The 21,109-nt window shown below is 42.2% G+C and overlaps 1 protein-coding gene across 2 annotated transcripts in view; it reads left to right on the top strand.

Moving 5' to 3' along the window:
* TPH2 (tryptophan hydroxylase 2) overlaps positions 1–21,109 on the top strand; it is a 103,580-nt gene that overhangs the window by 77,030 nt on the left and 5,441 nt on the right. For both annotated transcript variants that reach the window (XM_032593750.1, XM_030321662.1), the window contains exon 9: positions 16,493–16,588. In XM_032593750.1, the coding sequence (XP_032449641.1) occupies positions 16,493–16,588 (96 nt within the window). The remainder of the gene's footprint in view (positions 1–16,492; positions 16,589–21,109) is intronic.

Below are 21,109 nucleotides of genomic sequence, written 5' to 3' on the forward strand. Positions count from 1 at the left end.
GTCATAAGTATCCTTCCCCATAGCACTTGATCTGATTCTTTATTAAAAATTTTTTTTATTTTAGGGGCGCCTGGGTGGCTCAGTCGGTTGAGCGTCCGACTTTGGCTCAGGTCATGATCTCACGGTCCGTGAGTTCGAGCCCTGCGTCGGGCTCTGTGCTGACAGTACAGAGCCTGGAGCCTGTTTCAGATTCTGTGTCTCCCTCTCTCTCTCTGACCCTCCCCCACTCATGCTCTGTCTCTCTCTGTCTCAAAAATAAATAAACGTTAAAAAAAAATAAAAAAAAAATTTTTTTATTTTAATGTTTATTTATTTTTGAGAGAGAGAGACAGAGCACGAGTGGGGGAGGGGCAGAGAGAGAGGGTGACACAGAATCTGAAGCAGGCTCCAGGCTCTGAGCTGTCAGCACAGAACCCAATGTGGGGCTCGAACCCACAAGCTGAGAGATCATGACCTGAGCTGCAGTCAGATGCTTAACTGACCGAGCCACCCAGGCGCCCCTCTTCATCTTTAAAATGAGAATAATGATAATACCATTGAGTCTTGCAGAGCTATTGTGGACTAATGAGATAATGCATTGTAAACCTGCTTAGTACAGTGCTAAGTATTCGATAAAAGCTAGCTAGTGTATTTGACGTGACTGTACTCTTAGCTGTCAAGGTGGCCACATCAGTAAGACTCAAGGGCAGGGAAGTCCCCTGTGTGACCTTGGGTAATTTTCTTTCAACAATTCAGTTTTCCCTTCTGAAATGCAGACTATGCAGTTTATATTACAAAGGGGTTTTAGACAGAGATAGGATGCTACTTTGCAACGTGAAGTGTTTTAACCATAAATAATAAAGGTATGGCCTCCCCTAAAAGATGTCAAGCTTCTCCCTGGAGATGGAGGAGACCTCCCCAGAGTTAATAGCACACCTCCCCTGAGTGAACACAGAGAGAGGCAAGTTGCAGGAAACAGCTTTGGAAAACAAATGAATAAATATTGTTTGTGCTGGTGAGAGCGCATGAAATATGAATTCCTGACTAAACTTTGCAAGCAGATTAGGAGTGATGCTGTTCATTGATACATGCAGCACTCCCTTAATAACTAAAGAAAGCAATAAATTTGGGGTTTCACATCTCGGCTGCTCTTCCTCCTTATGAGTTCAAGTTTCTGAGAATTCAAGCCAGGTGTGTGGAGTTTGGCTGTAAGCTGGCTGCATTAACATAAGAGTATGCAAAGAAGCTATTGGAAGAGTTCCAAAAGATGTTGTTCCAGTTTTGATGCATTTTGGATGTGTCTCTGTTTGTACACAGGGGTCCTATGTTGGTGTCTAACTAGCAAGGTTTATAAGTTCTCTGTAGTAACACATGGGGAGATACCGTAAATTGGCATACTTTAGAAACATTTAGATGTTCAGTGCTCACAAAAACGTTTTTGGGGCTGTTCACCCTTTCTTCTCTTAACACTAATGAAGAAGACTTAGCTCTTCCAAGATAAAAACCAAAGCTATAATTGGTGAGAAAAGGGGCATTGGGGGGCGCCTGGGTGGCGCAGTCGGTTAAGCGTCCGACTTCAGCCAGGTCACGATCTCGCGGTCCGTGAGTTCGAGCCCCGCGTCAGGCTCTGGGCTGATGGCTCAGAGCCTGGAGCCTGTTTCCGATTCTATGTCTCCCTCTCTCTCTGCCCCTCCCCCGTTCATGCTCTGTCTCTCTCTGTCCCAAAAATAAATAAACGTTGGAAAAAAAAAAAAAAAAAAAAAAGGGGCATTGGATTCTGCTTCCTTGTGAGAGTGTTTTATCAAAGGCGTGAACTTGCTGTGTCCCTACTAAATATCTTCTCCACAACTCTGATAGAATCAATTGTGGCCCACTCATTTATTTATTGGTAAACATTTACTGAACATCTTTTATATGTTCAGGCGGTGGGAATTCAACTGTGAAGCTGGTAGACAGGATCCTGCTTCTTGGGGACTATTTCTAGTGAGGGGTACACATAAGTGAATAGGGATTTAAATATAACTTGGTAAATGCAAAGTTAGGGAAAGGAGGGCACTTAGGTCAGGTTCAGGATGATCAGAGGTGATTTTGATGAGGTGGGGAGACTTTTCCCAGCAGTCAGATTGTTAATTTTTTATTTGCTGTTACATATGCTTACTGATAGAATAGGTGTTAATACTTTAGGAAACTTTTGCATCTCAGTAGATTGTTTGCATATCAGAAAGCTCCTTTGATTGAGTTTCAGGAACTGTTGACCTGTAATTAAGCTCATAATCACCTATGCAGCAGGTAATTTCTCCGTAGAAATGACTCTGTAGAATCAGAGGCCTGAGATGGGATGAGTCAGCCATGAAGATATCTGTGATCTTAATCGCCTCAGAACAGAGAACCTTCATCTGAGTTACAGCTCTTGCTGTAATTGCTTGAGCATTTGATGTGTGCTTCTTCATTTGGGTCCCATGATGGCACTTCAAGGTAGGTGAGACTCATATTATCATCCCCTAACAAAGTCTCCGGTGTCCACAGAGTGCTGATTACACAATTGGTGCTCAATAGAAATTTGGTGAGGAAAGGAATCCCCATTATACAGATGAATACAGGGAGATTCAGACTAGTGAAATGACTTATCCAAGACCATACAGTAAAATAGTGGCAGGGACTGAACTATTAGATTTTCTCGGTCCTAATCTAGTACACCAGACCATTTCTCAGGAGTTTAGGATGTCAGAGCAAAGAGTGACCAGGTGAAGCAGGAGAGATATGCACTCAGTGTCCTGGAAGCAAATTATTGTCACAGATGCAGGATTCAGGCTAATGTCTGAACCTGGGGGAGGTTTCAGGCTAATGTCTGAACCTGGGGGAGGTGGAGTTATACACACACACACACATACACACATATACATACATACATATGTGTGTATGTGTGTATGTGTATACACATACACACATACACATCTTACACCTTTCTTAAATTAAAAAAAAAAGTGCATTAACACATGAACATCCAGATTCCTAGCTTCTCTTAAAAAGACCAGTGTCTCTGGGAGTCAGACTGCCTTTACCTAAGGAGACAATTGGCCAGAGCTTAGTTATTGTTCTGTTAGAAGGGGTCCATGATCCTGAATGGAGAAGACATATTTCATCTTCAGTCTCCTGCCTGTCCCCCCTTTATTGATCAGGGGAATCTGCTGATTAGAGGAAGGGAGAGAGAACTGAGGGATTGGTGCTCTAGGCTTGATATGTTTTATTTCCTAGCCAAAATTTATTGTGGTCCCAGGTCTCCTGAGCCAGGCTAATTGCAGTGCTCTTTCCCACTTGCAAGACTCAGAAGACGTGGCTTCCTTTAATGACTGGTTTCTAGTGCGTGCTCCTCTCTGGCTCCTGATGAGCCTGTGCTGTGTTACTTGGCTGATCCTGGGGCCACAAAGGAATAAAGGCACTTAGCCCAGTGCCAGCTGTGGAAGGATGGCTGCGGGCAAGCTAGACAGACCCCTGTATTTCTTGGCACACGCCAAGCCCAGCTATTAAGAATATGACGTGAGCATCAATTCTAGGGACCTGCAGCATTCAGTCGCAGAGAAGAGGGGGCAAACAGTGTAATAGAGTGCAGACATCATAGATTTTGGGGGTTAGGCATAACCAATTCCAATTCAGCTCTATCACCCCAACACTTGCCCAAGTTACTGAGCCTAAGTCTCAGTTTCCCCAGCTGTAAAATGGGAGGATTTAGCACTGGCATATAGTAAGAATTCAATAAATGTTAGCGATTCATTTTATTTATTTTATGGATAACTTAAGACTCAGAGAGGCTAAACAACTTTCCTAAGGTCAGGTAAATGGCAGAGCCTACCCTTGAACCCTGATCTTACACTCCAAAGTCAAAGTGCTATCCTATTATATTACTGTTGCAGTGCCTGCCTCTTAGAGGTATTGCGAGCATGATGTAAAGTGCTTAGCACTGTAGTGGAGAGTAGGTTTCAGTAAGGCAGTGGTTATTATTAGAGATAGGGGAGCTCAATTGAGCTGAAATGCTATCTGGAGGTTCAATTACCTATAGACCCTCATTGTGACAGGGACCCCAGTTCACAGGTAAATCTTCTCAGCCCATTTACACATATAGATGGTTAGTGTCGACTCTGAGTGTGAGAGATGATGATGGTAGGGCTGATGGTTAGTGACTGGAAAAGAAACATGACTTCATTAATAAAAACTTAAGATAGAAGACTGCTTGGTGTAATGGAGTGGTAAGAATGGCTTTCCCCACTAAACATACCTTTCTCATCAGTTTTCAGGTGTATAATTGTCTCCAGGATTCTTGGTCTTGCCTGGAAAGAAATAGGTGAGCAAGTGCAAGCTCTTTAGCCCTAATGTCTGGGAGGGTGTTGCTTTTAGTAATGCAGGGATAAAAATAAAACGACCCTCTAAAGGCAGTGGTGACTGCCCACAGCTTACTTGGGAGTCAGTAAAAACCTCATTTTTCATACTAGCCTCTGAGAGCTGACCTTTAAAATCACCACATCTGGGGAGAATGTGTGATTTGATGCAGAACATTTTAGGACATGCCAAAGGATGAATGGCTGAGAATGTGCTCATCAGTTTTCTTCTCCTTCAAGGAGCTCAGAATTGCTTAGGTTATAAAAGTCAGTTCTTGGGCACTTCAAACCTACAGCATTTGCTTAAGTAGGTCTTCTGTGCAAAGTAGATTAAGCACATATATAAATGGGATGCTGATCCACCTACCTGCAATGAAATGGTGTGTGTGTGTGTGTGTGTGTGTGTGTGTGTCCTCAGGGTGAAGTTTAACCATTTCAAGGTAGCTAGTTACATAATAAGTCAGTAAAGGGTTGTTTGGAAAAAGATGGAATTGCTTTAGAAAGAGAACCAAACAATGTGAATTGCTTTGTTATGAAGATGCTTTATCGAGACTCTGGTACTACATCTAGGGTCCAACGAGTAATACTACTGAACATAAAACCAGCTTTTGACTTGTGAAACTCAAAATAGCTGTAGATCCAGAGGGCTTCATTAAAAAGAAGCCTATTTGTATTCATAATACCTTTGAAAGAGCCAGAGAATTTTGTGGAAAACAGCATTGGATGGGTGGTCATCTCACAAAATCATCTTCAGGAGAAAATAGCATCCGTTGGATCTCATGTGTCATCATCTGCTCAGTGAAGGTCTGGGCAGTGATGCCAACAGAAATTCCTCGTGGTTGCTAATTCTGAGCAGTCTGGGCCGTGAGGCACTTCAGGGCCTGGATCTATCACACTTAAACTCCTTCACACCCTGACAATGCACAGTTAGCATTTTTCCCTGGCTAGTCTCCAGTTACCTACAAGTTTCAGACCTGGCAAACTGAAAAACTCTCCCCCCAACATTTTTGATGAGGATCCAGAGGTCAGAATCAGTGGACCTTCAGAGTTACTGCTTGTGATGAAATAGGCCAGGGGCCACTGAACCACAAGACTACTGAGCTTCTGCAGGAAGTAACTGCCAATCAATCTTTGAAGGCCTGCCAGTAGGATGGCTCCTCCCTCCCTCAATGGCTTGGAGGACCATTGGCTGTTGTTGAAGAGATGTCAAGGGACAGATCTATTTCTGAAGCTGTAGGTGAAAACTGATTGGATTTCTACTGTAGGAGGGTTTTCATCTTTACAGAAAAGTCTATAATATTGGAATATTTGCTGAAGGTAGTAGTTATTGATCTGGAAGACTGGCATTGACCTGTTGCTTGGCCCACTGGAAAACTCTCCTTGCTTTCCCCTTTCCTCCCTCTTTCAGTATTTGCTGAGCACCTGCTGCATGTCAGCTGGGTGCTGGAGACCAGATATTAAACAACAAGAACAACCCAAACAAGTCAGACCCTGTCAGAGTTACCTGAAATTAGGGAGCTCAGAGCCTGGTGGAGACGACAGACAAGACTGGCAATATCCACATGGATCCAGAAGTGCTCTACCAGGAGAGAGGAGAGAGCCACCTAAGCTGGCAAACCAGCAGGAATTGGCAAAGGAGCTGGACAAGGACAAGGGCATTCCATGCAGAGGGAAGGTCATGTGCAAAGGCCTAGATGGGAAGCTGAAGAGAGCATGGCAGTCTGCACAGTTGCCAATAGTTCCCTGAGGAGTGGACGATGGGGAGGCAGAGGGTTGAGAGATAAGGCTGGAGGAGGCAGGGGCTAGGACACGGAGGGTCTTTTCTGCCATACAGAGAAGTGTGGGCCTTCACTTTAGGGCAGTGGGATGGTGAAGGTCTGTAATTGGGCCAGCACATGGCCATTGTGACCTGGAGCCTAGCCCTGGGGATGGAGTGTCTTAGAGTGAATTTTGTCAGGGTTTCAGGGGTGGGCAAACTGCTTGGGTGGCTCTCCTGCTGACTGCAAGCTGATCACTACTGTTAGTTCATCATAGTTCTTTTTTCTATTTCTTCCTTTTTTAATAATAAAAAAAAAATAGCTAGGCATGTGGGTGACTCAGTTGGTTGAGCGTCTGACTTCAGCTCAGGTCATGATCTCATGATTCTTGAGTTTGAGCCCCGCATCGTTCTCTGTGCTGACAGCTCAGAGCCTGGAGCCTGCTTCGGAGTCTGTGTCTCCCTCTCTCTCTGCCCCTCCCCGCACTCATGCTCTGCCTCACTCTCTCAAAGATGGATAATAAAACATTAAAAAAAATTTTTTTGGGGGGTGCCTGGGTGGCTCAGTCGGTTAAACGTCCGACTTTGGCTCAGGTCATGATCTCACGGTTCGTGAGTTTGAGCCCCGCGTCGGGCTCTGTGCTGACAGCTCAGAGCTTGGAGCCTGCTTCACATTCTGCGTCTCCCTCTCTCTCTGCCCCTTCCCTGCTCATGCTCTGTCACTCTCTGTCTTAAAAATAAATAAACACTAAAAAAATTTTTTAAAAATAAAAATAAAAATTTTTTTTAAAAGATTAAAAAATACCATTAAATCCTGACGTAAAAACTAGTAAATGTTAAATGATAAGTCAGGTGGCCTTTCTTTGAAAATGCTCACAGATAAGCTGGAGGAGGGACAGTAAAACTGAAATGGCCAGAGGGCTCTGAAACAAAATCATCCATTTGTTCTTGGAAGCAACCAAAAAAATATAGGAAGCAATAGTTAAGAGACATACAGAAAAATCCCAACCAAAGCAGTGCTGCTGAAAATCGCCTATGTCAATGTATTCTTCAATAAAAGTTGTTTTCTGCTGACGCTTTTTTCCCCCCTACGGATGTTCCTCTTATATTTGATGATCAATTTTCCACAAGGTTTGCTGTAATGTTTCCTCAGAGCTTAGGTTTTTACATTTTAATTCATTCGATGGCCGTTCTTAACCCAAGACAATATACGCTGTTTCCACAATTCAGGATCATCGTCTTCTAGCTGACAAGACATTACTCAAATCCCAACCCTCCTCTTTTTCTCTACTTGTTTTTGAGCCGAATGGCTGGCAAAAGCGGCGGTCTCTACCGGTTGAAGTGGAGCCTGTGACCTGGTACATTCTATCATTTGACTTACCTCTACCTTCCTTTGATGCTCATTTGGGGTTCCCAGAAGTCACCCTCCTCATGCAGGCCCCTGAAGTTACCCTTTCCACTTACTTCCCCTCTTCCCATTAATCCTTCTTCTAAGGGCCCATTAATCCTTAAAAGCCTAACACAAACTTCATACTCTTTGCGTTCGAGACAGATAAGCACACTGCAATTTCAAGACAGAGTGAGTTTGTGGGAAGATAAAAACTGCAGTTTATTATTATTATTTTTGTATTAATCTTGTCTCCCCAGTCATATTTAACGATTCTCTTTAAAAATTTTTGAATGTTTATTTATTTATTTTTGAGAGAGGTGGTGGGCCGGGGCGGGTGGGCAGTGGAGAGAATCCCAAGCAGGCTTCATGCTGCCAGCTCAGTGCCTGATGTGAGGGGTGAACTGTGATATCATGATTTGAGCCAAAATCAAGAGTCGGATGCTCAATCAACTGAGCCACCCAGGCACTCCCACATTCCACATGTCTTGAGCATAGAGACCACATCTTTACCTACTTTTGTAATCTCAGCTGGAGTTCAGCACTATGGAATTTAGTAAATATAAATTGATAAAATGTGTTTTGATTAAGTTGTGACTTGGCAAGAACTATACCGATTTTCGTTTAGAGGCTCATGCTGAAATATGAGTGTAGAAATCTAGGTGTAGCTACCATCACATGAGGCATTTGGACACTAGTACTTGGAATCTATACAGAGACTGGCCCCTGAATGTGTGAACACATGAGCAGCAGCTTCGTTTTGCCAGTGGAGGCTTTCAGATGTGGTGTGAGTGGCCTGTGGTTACACAACATCTGTTGCCCCAAGACTGCAGGAGACCAATGGATCTGGCTCTAAGTTTCTCACATTTCTTACACTCTTATTGTATCCAAGGCTAGCTTGGGCCAAAATAACAAAGCATGCAAAACCCCCTTTTCTGCTGTCTCTTGAAATCGGGTCCCTGAGAACTTCCGCCATCAGGAACCCTTGCTCTGGAGACAAAGCATTGGGGTAGTCACTGCATCCGGGTGTAATGTGGCTTTATGTGCTACTCTTGGGAGTATTTGTAGATCAAATGGTCAAAGGAACAATAACAAAAATTGATGTCTGGTGATTGGGGGACATTTCAGGGGCATGAGACTCTTCCAGGGATTAAACAGTACAGTCCCCATTTTTACTTTTTATTTCTGATGGTGATTTGTTTGCCTTAACATTTCTATCCAAAAGCTTCCTGCAAATCAGGAAACAACAGATGCTGGAGAGGATGTGGAGAAACGGGAACCTTCTTGCACTGTTGGTGGGAATGCAAACTGGTGCAGCCGCTCTGGAAAACAGTGTGGACGTTCCTCAAAAAATTAAAAGCAGAACTACCCTATGACCCAGCAATAGCACTGCTAGGAATCTACCCAAAGGATATAGGAGTGCTGATGCATAAGGGCATATGTACCCCAATATTTATAGCAGCACTTTCAATAATAGCCAAATTATGGAAAGACCCTAAATGTCCATCAACTGATGAATGGATAAAGATGTGGTTTATATGTACAATGGAATACTATTTGACAATGAGAAAGAATGAAATCTGCCCACTTGTAGCAACGTGGATGGAACTGGAGGGTATTACGCTAAGTGAAATAAGCCAGTCAGAGAAAGACAGATACCATATGTTTTCATTCATATGTGGATCTTGAGAAACTTAACAGAAGACCATGGGGTAGGGGAAGGGGAAGAAATTACAGAGAGGGAGGGAGGCAAACCATAAGAGACTCTTAAATACTGAGAACAAACTGAGGGTTAATGGCGGGTGGGGGAGAGGGGAAAGTGGGTGATGGGCACTGAGGAGGGCACTTGTTGGGATGAGCACTGGGTGTTGTATGGAAGCCAATATGACAATAAATTATATTAAGAAAAACCTTCCTGCTTAGCTATCAAAGCTCATTCCTGTTCCAGTCCTATTGTCATTTGCAATTTAATGGAAATTAAGGGAATTTGGGCCAAAGGAGAGAAGATACCTGCTGCTTGTAAACTGAAATGATGTAGCTAAAATTCAAACCCCAGTAGCTGGGGATGGGCAGTAGAGGGGTGAGTGGGAGGGGACCTGGGACAGTTCCACCTTTCAACAATTCTTCGAGTATATATTTTGACATGCTACTTGTTCGAACTAGGATGGAAAGATGTTAGAGAAAACGCTGTGAAAGCAGGGCCGTGAGACACAGAGCCCCTTTTAAGTTTTTCTTTTATTTTTTTGCACTTATCAAAGTACAGACTCTGATGTTAGAACATCTTTGAGTAGCATTCTTCCTTTGCCCATTTGATATGATCTAGGCACCAAATAGAACAGATGCTTGTAGGGGCGCCTGGGTGGCGCAGTCGGTTAAGCGTCCGACTTCAGCCAGGTCACGATCTCGCGGTCCGTGAGTTCGAGCCCCGCGTCAGGCTCTGGGCTGATGGCTCAGAGCCTGGAGCCTGTTTCCGATTCTGTGTCTCCCTCTCTCTCTGCCCCTCCCCCGTTCATGCTCTGTCTCTCTCTGTCCCAAAAATAAATAAACGCTGAAAAAAAAAAAAATTTAAAAAAAAAAAAGAACAGATGCTTGTAGTGCTTGTAGTGGGGAATTGTGTTCTGGGGGTCCCAGTTTTACAAGCATGGGGTCTTATTTGCTAGATTATGAAGAAGTAGTGGTGGGGAGGGTGTGGAGGTTGGAACCTGGATGGGGCTTGGGCAGTGTGGTGGTGGCAGGGACTTGGGGAGTGTGGGGTTATAGCTATATACCCATTCTGGAAGGATTTCATTATTTCAGCAACAGGAACTGACTGATAGTGGCCCTACATTTGTAAGTGAACTTGTTGATGAGGGAAGAACATTGGATTTGAAGTTTCGACATGAGCTTGACTCCTAGCTCTGCCTGCTATGAGTTGTGGAATCTGGGAAAGTCACTTAATTATTGAGTCTCCGTCTTCCCATCTATAAAATGGAAATGTGTAGTAATGACTGCTCTATATCCAGTTAGTGGTAAGATAGCAAGTCTGTACTCAGGCGACATCCCTGAGAATACATTTCTTCCTTCCTTCCTTCCTTCCTTCCTTCCTTCCTTCCTTCCTTCCTTCCTTTCTCTTTCTCTTTTTTCTATTTCTTTAAAAATTTTTTTTAACATTTATTCATTTCTGAGAGACAGAGTGTGAGTGGGGGAGGGGCAGAGAGAGAAGGAGACACAGAATCCGAAGCAGGTTCCAGGCTCCAAGACGTCAGTGTGGAGCCCGACTCGGACTCGAACTCACGGACTGCGAGATCATGATCTGAGCCGAAGTTGGCCACTTAACCGACTGAGCCACCCAAGTGCCCCGAGAATACTTTTTTTTTTTAACGTTTATTTATTTTTGAGACAGAGAGAGACACAGCATGAACGGGGGAGGGGCAGAGAGAGAGGGAGACACAGAATCGGAAGCAGGCTCCAGGCTCTGAGCCATCAGCCCAGAGCCCGACGCGGGGCTCGAACTCGCGGACCGCGAGATCGTGACCTGAGCCGAAGTCGGACGCTTAACCGACTGAGCCACCCAGGCGCCCCGAGAATACTTTTTTAAACTGGGGCATCTTCCGGCTGATTTTCCCTTTTATCTTGATGTTCTAACATCATTGTTGAATTGCTTAGCGATAACCTCAGGTGTGGAGGTGTTTAGGTTTGTATGCTCAAGTATCAAATTTTATATTTCTGTGTTTTTGAGTTGTTAGGTCTGAATTTTTTGTCTTTTTCATCCCCCTCTTAGGTTAGGGTATGGGCTTCAAGCTACATGAGTAAACTTTAGACCATGTACAAGATAACGATAAGTGAGATCTCAGTGAGGACCTGAGACTCTTTTATATATAAAGTAAATCAAATTTAGCATATACCTTTTTGTTACATTTAGCACATCTCAGGACTTTTCTAAACTCTCTTTGCTAGCCTCTTTCTTTGTGCCCATGTCCTGGAAGTGTGGACAGTGGAATTCTAGATGTGGAATGCTGTATGTGACTAGTTTAAAATATATACTACCTGTGTGTAAAGATCAAATTTGTAGTGGAGGTGGCAGAGAGAACGTTTCGCTTACTCCTCCCTTCAGTCAATTATTAAGTGATATGTGTAAGCCACCTTCCTGGAGAAAGTGAAAGACACCCAGGCTTCTTCCTGGATGTTTGTGTGTACCCTTTAATGCAATTTAAGAATATAGAAGGACTCTCAGAAAGAGGTTATATAGTTATTTCAAGGCATCCAGGGAGTAGGAGGAAGAGGGAGGCAAAAGGACCCTTTAAAAGGGAAATTGGAATAGTAAATTTCTTTTCCATCACAAGTTCTTTGAAAAAAGTTGTATTTCTCTTTAACTGGAGTGTGTGCCTTAGCCAAAGCTTCAGGTACCTAACACCAAACAGAACAAAGATGTTGCACCCTGTTTTCATAAGTCACCAGGGAGACCAGTGTATATTTTGTTGGTTTGTTGAGTGTCTGTGGCCTTGGTTCCCTCAAGCTCGCCCCTGCAGCCCATTTGGCTGACCAGAACGGTTGCGAGAGTGGTGTACTACCAGTAGTGATCTGAAGATGGCAGCATTGGGCGACCTATCTCCTTTTCCTAAGCGCACGCCCCGCCTGGCACATCCAGGAGCTGCCTTCCACTGGCAGTGTTTGCATTTCAGCTTGTCACTCAGACTTTTTTTCTGCTTAATGACTGTATGTATGTAAATGATTCTGCTTTTCTTCTGTGGAAGAAGTCTGATCTATCATTCCTGTTTTGGTTTTTCAGTTAATGATTATATGTAATTATATTCAAATAAAATATTTATAAATAATTACATATAATTAGTGGTATGTAAAATGTGGAATTCATGAACATCAGCTCTGATGAAAGGTACCCTTTAATTTGGGAGGTGATTGTCTTCGTTTTATTTGTTTCTGTTTAAAAGACATCAGTGGCCAAGAACCTGCAATCCTCTTTTACAGGTGTTCTTATGATGTTCAGGGTGTTTTGTTTTTTGTTTTTTTTGGCTAATAGGTAGGATATTTGTTTGGTAGATCTCTAGGGAATATATTATAGATCCACATCTGGAGAGAGTACTGTGGACAACAAATTATGTTTTCTTAAAATTTTGGGAAGCAATTAGTTATCCTTGAGTTCTGAAAGGTCTCCAGGGGTCATCCAGTTCAACTCTAAGCAGGCTTTGCATTTAAAACCAGACAGAAGAAATGTGCAGCTGTCCCCCTTCCCTGTCAGTGATCATGCCCGGGGCACTCTGTCTTGTGAGAGCTCCACGGGTATTGAAAACAGAAAGAGAAAAATTGTCCTGAGCAAGTCCATAATTCAAATTTTGCCAACACCTGAAGTTCCGGTGCATTTTACCATTTTCTTTTTATCTGTTAGCCACACATGGAGCTGCAAATGGAAAATGGTCTTAAAGTAAAAAAAAAACCCCAATTTTCTGGAGAGAAAAGGCTGTAGAAGTAGCATAGAGGCTTTCCTTGGTTGGGGACAGCAGGAAACCAAGGGAAAAGGTAGATAGCGAATGAGCAGATGGAGCTACGTAAGGTCAGAGTTTCTGGAAGGACTCCCAGACGAGGTATGGGGCCAGGGAGCATTCTGAGCGATGGGAAGGAGGATGCACAGTGACTCTTTCCTTTGAGCTTGCCCTGATTCTAAGAGCACATGGACCAAAGGACACACTGGTAGATTTAGCTTTGAACCTTTAGTTGAGTTGATGCAGACCTTTTAATTCCTGCCTTAGAATAGGATGGGATGCCAAATCTATGTGAAGACCTTGTGAATGGCACACCAGATTTTCTCAGCACCCCCTCCCACCCCCACCCCCAGCCTGTTTTGATTTAGGTCATTTTGTATGCACTGATATAGCATAAGAAAAATTAAAAATGCTCTTAACAGGCTGACCTAAATGCTCCTATAGCTGGCTCCATATGTGTATGTTGGAGGCTTTTGAACATGACAGCTCTCTCCCTCCCTCCCTCTCTCTCTCTCTCTCTCTTATACACTCTTCTGTATTCAATACTAAGGCTCCAAGGATTTTACATCATGTGCTATAAATGCAATACAAATTAGAGAAATCAGCCAAAGACACACTAAGAAGATACCATGAGATTCTAGTTTTCCACTTTTAGACTTTAATTTCTCCATTTTTGGTTGTAAGGGGGAATCATGCATCTATTAATCTTTTACCTAAAAACTTTAAAATGTGACTTGTCGAGCTCTTTGAAATTTGGAGCTCTAGATCTCTTAAATGTGACCATCTAGACTGGTCCTGAGTAAATCACTTTATCTCCTTAAACTTGAGTTTTCCTTTGGGTGAAACAACGCTGAACCTGCAGGACTCTTATTCTACAACTGTACAATCACTTCTCTTCATTGTGCCCAGGATTGTACGAAATCTTTTGGAGGACAGACTTGAGGGCTGTCTCTTAGCATTTGATCAGATCTCTTATTTTGGCTCTTCTCCTGAGGTCTCTGTGATACTGACTTCTCCCAATCCCCTGTCCCTGCTGGCTCAAGTCGTATTCTAAGTCACCCACCTCCCTTGCTCTTTGGCTGCCTCTGCCTCCTAACTGGTCTCTCTGCTTCCACCCCTGCCCCGCTGACAGTCTGTTCTTTACCCAGCACCAGCACGATCTTTTGAGACTAGATTAGAACATGTCTAGCTCTTGCCTGAAATCCCTCCAATGACTTCCCACCGCCCTTGGAAATACAAATCCGTTCCTGCCTTTGCACCTACTTCCTCTGCTGGGAGTGCTCTTTCCCTAAGATCTTTGCACAAAAGGCTGCTTTTCAAGTGGGTTGCAGCTTAAATATCACTCCCTCAGAGACGCCTTCCCTGGCCACTTCATCTAAAATAGCCATCTCTTCTGCTTGATACCTGACACATTACATGGATTTATTACATATATAGCATATTCTGCCTGGAATTATCCTGTCTATCGATTTTTGTTGTTAAATCTCATCCTGGCAACAAATAGGCTTCACAGGATCAGGGACTTTGTTGCCTTGTTCATTGCATATCCTTAGCAACTAAAGCAGATTCTGGAATATAACAGGTGTCCAAGGAGTGTTTGTAGAATGGATGAATGAATGAGTGAATGAATGAAAGAATGAATGTCATGGGCAGAAGAACTACATGCCAGAGAGGTTATAGTCATATAGCTAAATAGAAGCAGGGCCAAGACTAGAACTCAGGTCCCTTCATGTGTTTCTTTCTTCCAGGTCATGCGGCCATACAGCAAGCCTGACTTAGAGATAATTCTCTCATTCGTTATTTACTCACTACATATTTATTGAGCTCTTATGTTTCAGACACTATTCTGTATCAGTGGTTCTCAAGCAGAAGTGATGTTGGTACCTTGGGAACATTCTTCAATGTCTAGAGATGTTTTTAGCTGTTACAAGTGGGGTGGGTATGCTAGTGACATCTAGTCTGTAGAGGTCAGGAATGTTATTGTCTGTATGTTCTATAATGCACAGGATAGCCTCCCACAACAAAGAATTAGCCAGCCTGAAGTGTCAACAGTGCTGCAATTGGGACCCTGTTCCAGATGAACAGATACTTACTCTCATGGAGTTTATAGTTCAGAGTGGGGAGACAGATGACAGTGTATATCATACATAAAGAAATTAAAGGCCATGTCAAAAAGGTGGTATGATGGGAAAGAAAGATAAGTCAGAACAGAGTGAGAAGGAGGGCTGGTGGGCATTGTGGGTGATGAGGGGAGGAAGGACTACAATTTTACCCTTTTGGGGAGGTGAATCAGGGAAGGAAGTTTTGCCTTGGGAGGTTTAGCTCCATGACTTCCAATGACCAGTGCTTTGGGTTCAGCCCATTGAACTTCACAGGTCATCCTCACGTTTAAAAAACATAAAACCCTTCTGAACAAAGGGACATCTTAACTTCCAAATGAAAATAGAGCACGCTGTTGTGGGCTAGAAATAATTATTATTTTCCACCCCTTTTCAGGGGTGTTTAAATTCTCTTTCTCAACACTGTCAGTGCTCTATCATCACGAATGCAGGGCAGTGTTAATTTGATGCAATGTGTATTGCTCATTGTCAACTTCTCACTTTTCTCCCAGAGCAAAAATAGTGTGATTTCAGCTTCTCTCAAGAGCATCGAGAGATTTTTTGGTTGCTCAGAGGTTTCTGTCTGTCTAGGCTGGTTTCTTAAACTCAACAGAAACAACTGTAGATTTTAATGTCTTGGGAAAGCTGTAGTAGTTGATGCTGGTAAAATTAGGTCAGTGAAATGGTTCTTACTATATATGTTTTTATATATGTGTATATACACACATACATGTATCTACACACACATACACGTGTCTATGTGTAGCATACGTAGATATACACTTAAGATCTCACTGAAAAAATCAGCCTAAAATTGTGGTTTTGGTAATTTGGTAGGTGTGTACTTGCTCTTTTGGTCTTGCTCTTGTTTTTGTACGACAGTTCTTTACCAAACATTGGCACCTAGTAGGTACTCCGCAAATGTTTGTTGAATGAATAAACAAACTGCAAAAATCAGTTTGAGATTACTGGATTCCAAGTTATTTTTCTATGTTCGCATGAACTTATTTATGTCAACTGAAACACAACTTGGCAAATACAGAAGTATATTCTTATGCTGGTATGACTATGGCATAATCATTCATTTCTAAATCTGTAGTTTTTTTTTTTAATTTTTAAAATTATTGCCAAGGATATGAGTTGACTTATGGGGTTTCTGAATACACCAAGCACAAGACTCTTAGTAATTAATACATTTCCTGTATGCCTTTAACCTAGGGAGGGATTATTAATCAAGAGAATACATTTCAACAAGCATCTTGATTCAAATGTATTTACATTGACAGTATTGAAGATATTATGCCCAGTGCACCTTTTTATTTTGGGTGCCATTTATTCTATAGAAGAACTGTGTTAACTAGTTCACTGGATGTGTGTCCATGGTTTTTTTTTTTTTTTTCCCCTCATTTTTTTTCTTTCAGTGCTATTTCTTCACAATTGAGTTTGGCCTTTGCAAGCAAGAAGGGCAACTACGGGCATATGGAGCAGGACTACTTTCCTCCATTGGAGAATTGAAGGTATGAAGCTGTGAATGAAAATATCCTTCCTGAGCAAACTGGTTCAAGGTCATGGAAAATATTGATTTGTTTGTCTGAGCAGTTCTACTCATAGGTATGTCATAAATATTTGATACAGGGATGTGGCACCTCAGATGTGGGTGCTGACCTAACTTTTTGCACTTCTGAAAATGGGTCATGCCTTTCTAGGTGTGCGGTGTGGCTCAGATGGACGAGCAGCCGTGTGCACAGATCAACGGGAATGACAAATGTATGCTTGAGTGTTGGGTAACATACGACTGGCCTAAATTTAGTACTGAAAAGTGGGCAGCAAGTTAGCAGTGATCGCTTCATTGAAATTTCTTTATAAGGATAGCTTGGCTATTCTCATTTCTGTTATCCCCATGGCTCCCATGGACTCCCTAGAATTTCCTTTCCAAGGGGAATTTGAGATTATGTTAGCTTCTGTGAAATTAATGTGTATTAAAACATTTGTGGACATATACAATTTGGGGGAAAAAAGCTGAAATATACCTATGTTCAGAGAGGTAGCTAATATGTGTAGTGATGCTTAGAGAATGCTATTTTTTTGCCTTAAAATATAGTAAAATGGTCGTTTATTCAGAAATGTTGGGGACTGGATCATCTGATCATTTAAATCTTTTGGTTACTTAAGAAGTGCTGTCTATACCACTGGGGGACAGCAAGGTTTGATGAATTTAGAATGCAGTGTGATGTATAATCTGGAAGTGGTACTGAAAATAATTTAATCTTTCTTTGATTATCCAGACTAAGATCGGGATTATAGACTATCTTAGGGTTTTTATTTGGGGTATTGATTATCCCTAGAGTCGAGTAATGATTATTGGAACGTCTTGGTTGTTTATATTCTTGAAAGATATAATTTTCCTGTACTTTTATTAAGTCTGTTTGCTTTATGGTGCCATTTATTCATTAATTCATTCCTCAAACATTTGATTGAACACCTACTATGTACCATGTACTGTGCCAGTCTCTAGGGAAATAAATAATGAAGGAGGAGGAGGAGGAGCAGGAGAAAGAGAAGGAGAAAGTAGAAAGAAGAAAGAAAGAAGAAGCAGAAAACAGCTACCTCAGACACTTAAATAGACCTAATTAGTATTGTAGGTGCTTTAAACATATTAACCCACTTAATTCTCATAACAATCCAATGAGGTAAACAGTGTTATTATCACATATGAGAAAACTGAGCCATAAAGACATTAAGGAACTTCCCCGAGGTGACACAGCTAATAAGTGTTGGAGCTGGACCCACGTCCAGTGGACTAGGCTCCAGGATTCCAGCCAGTAACCAGTAGGCTGTCCCGCCTGGGATCTCTGTTATCAGAGAATTTACTTTCTAGCGCAAGGGGGTAAGCAGCCAATCTGTTAATGCAAACTGTGACCAGTGTGCCCGGCACTTACTAGGCCGTGCCTGGGAAGGCTCCTGACGAGGGCCTTGCTGCCCAAGCGGATTCTTGAGGAGTGGAAAGGATGAATAAGGGGAGGATGAGATGCAGGAAATAGTCCGGACAGCATTGTGTGCTCTCATCAAATCCTGGCCCATTTAGGAAGCTGCCTGAGGCTCTGCATGGCTGGAGTAGTTGATAACATTTAACATGACAAAAGCCTGATGTAATGTGGTAATTTATTTTTTTTAAATGAAATCCTCAGCCACAAAAAAAGCATTTCAGTGCCGTGACCAAAGCCCACAGCAATAGCATGATGTCATATCCCTGTAAGACCCATGCCTTCTGTGGAGTGCTTCTTGATTTCCATGAGAAAAGAATTAGAAAACGATGTGGCTCTTGAGCTACATCTATTTACATTCTCCTCAGAAAGTTTATAAATGATGCCAGACACAAAAGAAACAAATCTCTCTCATTGCCCCAACTTTCGACAGGGCCCTCTAATCAGGTTAATGGGGCATGTGTAGGCAGCATTGAGGTGAATCTGTTGTTTTTGTTGCTTTTGGTGTGGACGGAAAAGTCTAGAAATGGAAATCAGCCAGGATGTGTACACCGAAGGGCATTGTCTGCCGTGAATCTTGTTCTGGTCCATCACCTCTGGTCATTAGCATTCTTCCATTCTCAAATTTCTACACTCCACCATCCCAGTGATTGCTACTTTGGACCATTCTTACAATTCAGAAATTCTTTCTCCGAGAAGTATCTTCTGATTGTTCACAGAGAATACATAACACAGGATGCTTTCCATATCCCCACCCCTCCCCTCATCTCTGCCCCGCTCTGTGCGAATGTCCGGAACCCTCACACAGCTTCTGAGTACTTCTGGCTAACTGTCGTTTGTGGGGACAGATGATAATCCTGAACCCGGGGAGGGCAGGGGATCACTTTATTGATAGCATCGCAATAATTCCTGTGTCAAACACATTTATGATTTTGAATGCAGTTACCATTTGTGGTAAAGTCTTTCTTGTTGTTTTAAACTGCAGCCCAAATGTAGGTCCCAGCTAAGTTGTTGGAGGTTTGGGTGCAGTCTTTGTCACTTTTACATAAAAATTCGCCTTCTCTCCTTGAACAAAACACGTTTTAAAATTTGTTCTGTAAAAGGCTAAAATTTCTTGGGCGTAGATGTTGCATTACAGCGCCGGTCAAGGACTCCCAAGTGGTGTATCTCTAGCTCAGAGGATAACTTTCATTTTTGCCTCTTATTTTTTCGATGATTACAATGCTTATTTTTTGACAGCCTTTGAAGACAGAAACAAAATAAATAAGGAAAAGCTTGTAAAAGCTGTATGTGAGAACCACAAAGACTTCTTTTTTTAACCTCATCAGTGGTTGTTCCCTCTCTTACCTGTTCTGTGATGTACTTTCAGGAATTCCAAAAGTGTGTCTGGGTAGGGTTTTCCATATCTTCCTCACTCTGGGTGGCAGTTAATAAGGAGATAAATCATCTGGAAATCTGACTTTAATTTAATTTAATTTTTTTAAATTTACATCTAAGTTAGTTAGCATATAGTGCAACAATGATTTCGGGAGTAGATTCCTTAGTGCCCCTTACCCATTTAGCCCATCCCCCCTCCCACAACCCCTCCAGTAACCCTCTGTGTGTTCTCCATATTTATGAGTCTCATATGTTTTGTCCCCCTCCCTGGTTTTATATTATTTTTTCTTCCCTTCCCTTATGTTCATCTGTTTTGTCTCTTAAAGTCCTCATATGAGTGAAGTCATATGATATTTGTCTTTCTCTGACTAATTTCACTTAGCATAATACCCTCCAGTTCCGTCCATGTAGTTGCAAATGGCAAGATTTCATTCTTTTTGATTGCTGAGTAATACTCCATTGTGTGTGTGTGTGTGTGTGTGTGTGTGTGTGTGTGTGTGTATGTACATATATATATATACACACACACACACACACCACATCTTCTTTATCCATTCATCCATCAATGGACATTTGGGCTCTTTCCATACATTGGCTATTGTTGATGGTGCTGCTATAAACATTGGGGTGCATGTGTCCCTTTGAAACAGCCTACCTGTATCCCTTGGATAAATACCTAGTAGTGCGATTGCTGGGTTGTAGGTAGTTCTGTTTTTAGTTTTTTGAGGAACCTCCATACTATTTTCCAGAGTGGCCGCACCAGTTTGCATTCCCACCAGCAGTGCAAAAGAGATCCTCTTTCTCCACATCCTCGCTAACATCTGTTGTTGTCTGAGTTGTGAGTGTTAGCCATTCTGACTGGTATAAGGTGGTATCTCATTGTGGTTTTGATTTGTATTTCCCTGATGAAGAGTGATGTTGAGCATTTTTTCATATGTTGGTTGGCCATCTGGATGTCTTCTTTGGAGAAGTGTCTATTCATGTCTTTTGCCCATTTCTTCACTGGATTATTTGTTTTTTAGGTGTTGAGTTTGATAAGTTCTTTATAGATTTTGGATACTAACTAGCCCTTTATCTGATATTTAATCGTTTGCAAATATCTTCTCCCATTCTGTTGGTTGCCTTTTAGTTTTGCTGATTGTTTCCTTCGCTGTGCAGAAGCTTTTTATTTTGATGAGGTCCTAGTAGTTCATTTTTGCTTTTGTTTCCCTTGCCTCCAGAGATGTGTTGAGTAAGAAGTTGTTGAGGCCAAGATCAAAGAGGTTTTTGCCTGCTTTCTCCTCAAGGATTTTGATGGCTTCCTGTCTTGCATTTAGGTCTTTCATCCATTTTGAGTTTATTTTTGTGTATGGTGTAAGAAAGTGGTCCAGGTTCATTCTTCTGCATGTGGCTGTCCAGTTTTCCCAGCACCACTTGCTGAAGAGACTGTCTTTATTCCATTGAATATTCTTTCCTTCTTTGTCAAAGATTAGTTGGCCATATGTTTGTGGGACCATTTCTGGGTTCTTCATTCTGTTCCATTGATCTGAATGTCTGTTCTTGTGCCAGTACCATACTGTCTTGATGATTACAGCTTTGTAATACAGCTTGAAGTCTGTGTATTGCTTTTTAAAGTAAATGTTTATTGATTTATTTGGAGAGAGAGAGAGAGAACAGCGGAGGGTGGAGAAAGAGAGA

The sequence above is a fragment of the Lynx canadensis genome, chromosome B4 (genome assembly GCF_007474595.2).
Source record: "Lynx canadensis isolate LIC74 chromosome B4, mLynCan4.pri.v2, whole genome shotgun sequence".
NCBI lineage: Eukaryota > Metazoa > Chordata > Mammalia > Carnivora > Felidae > Lynx > Lynx canadensis.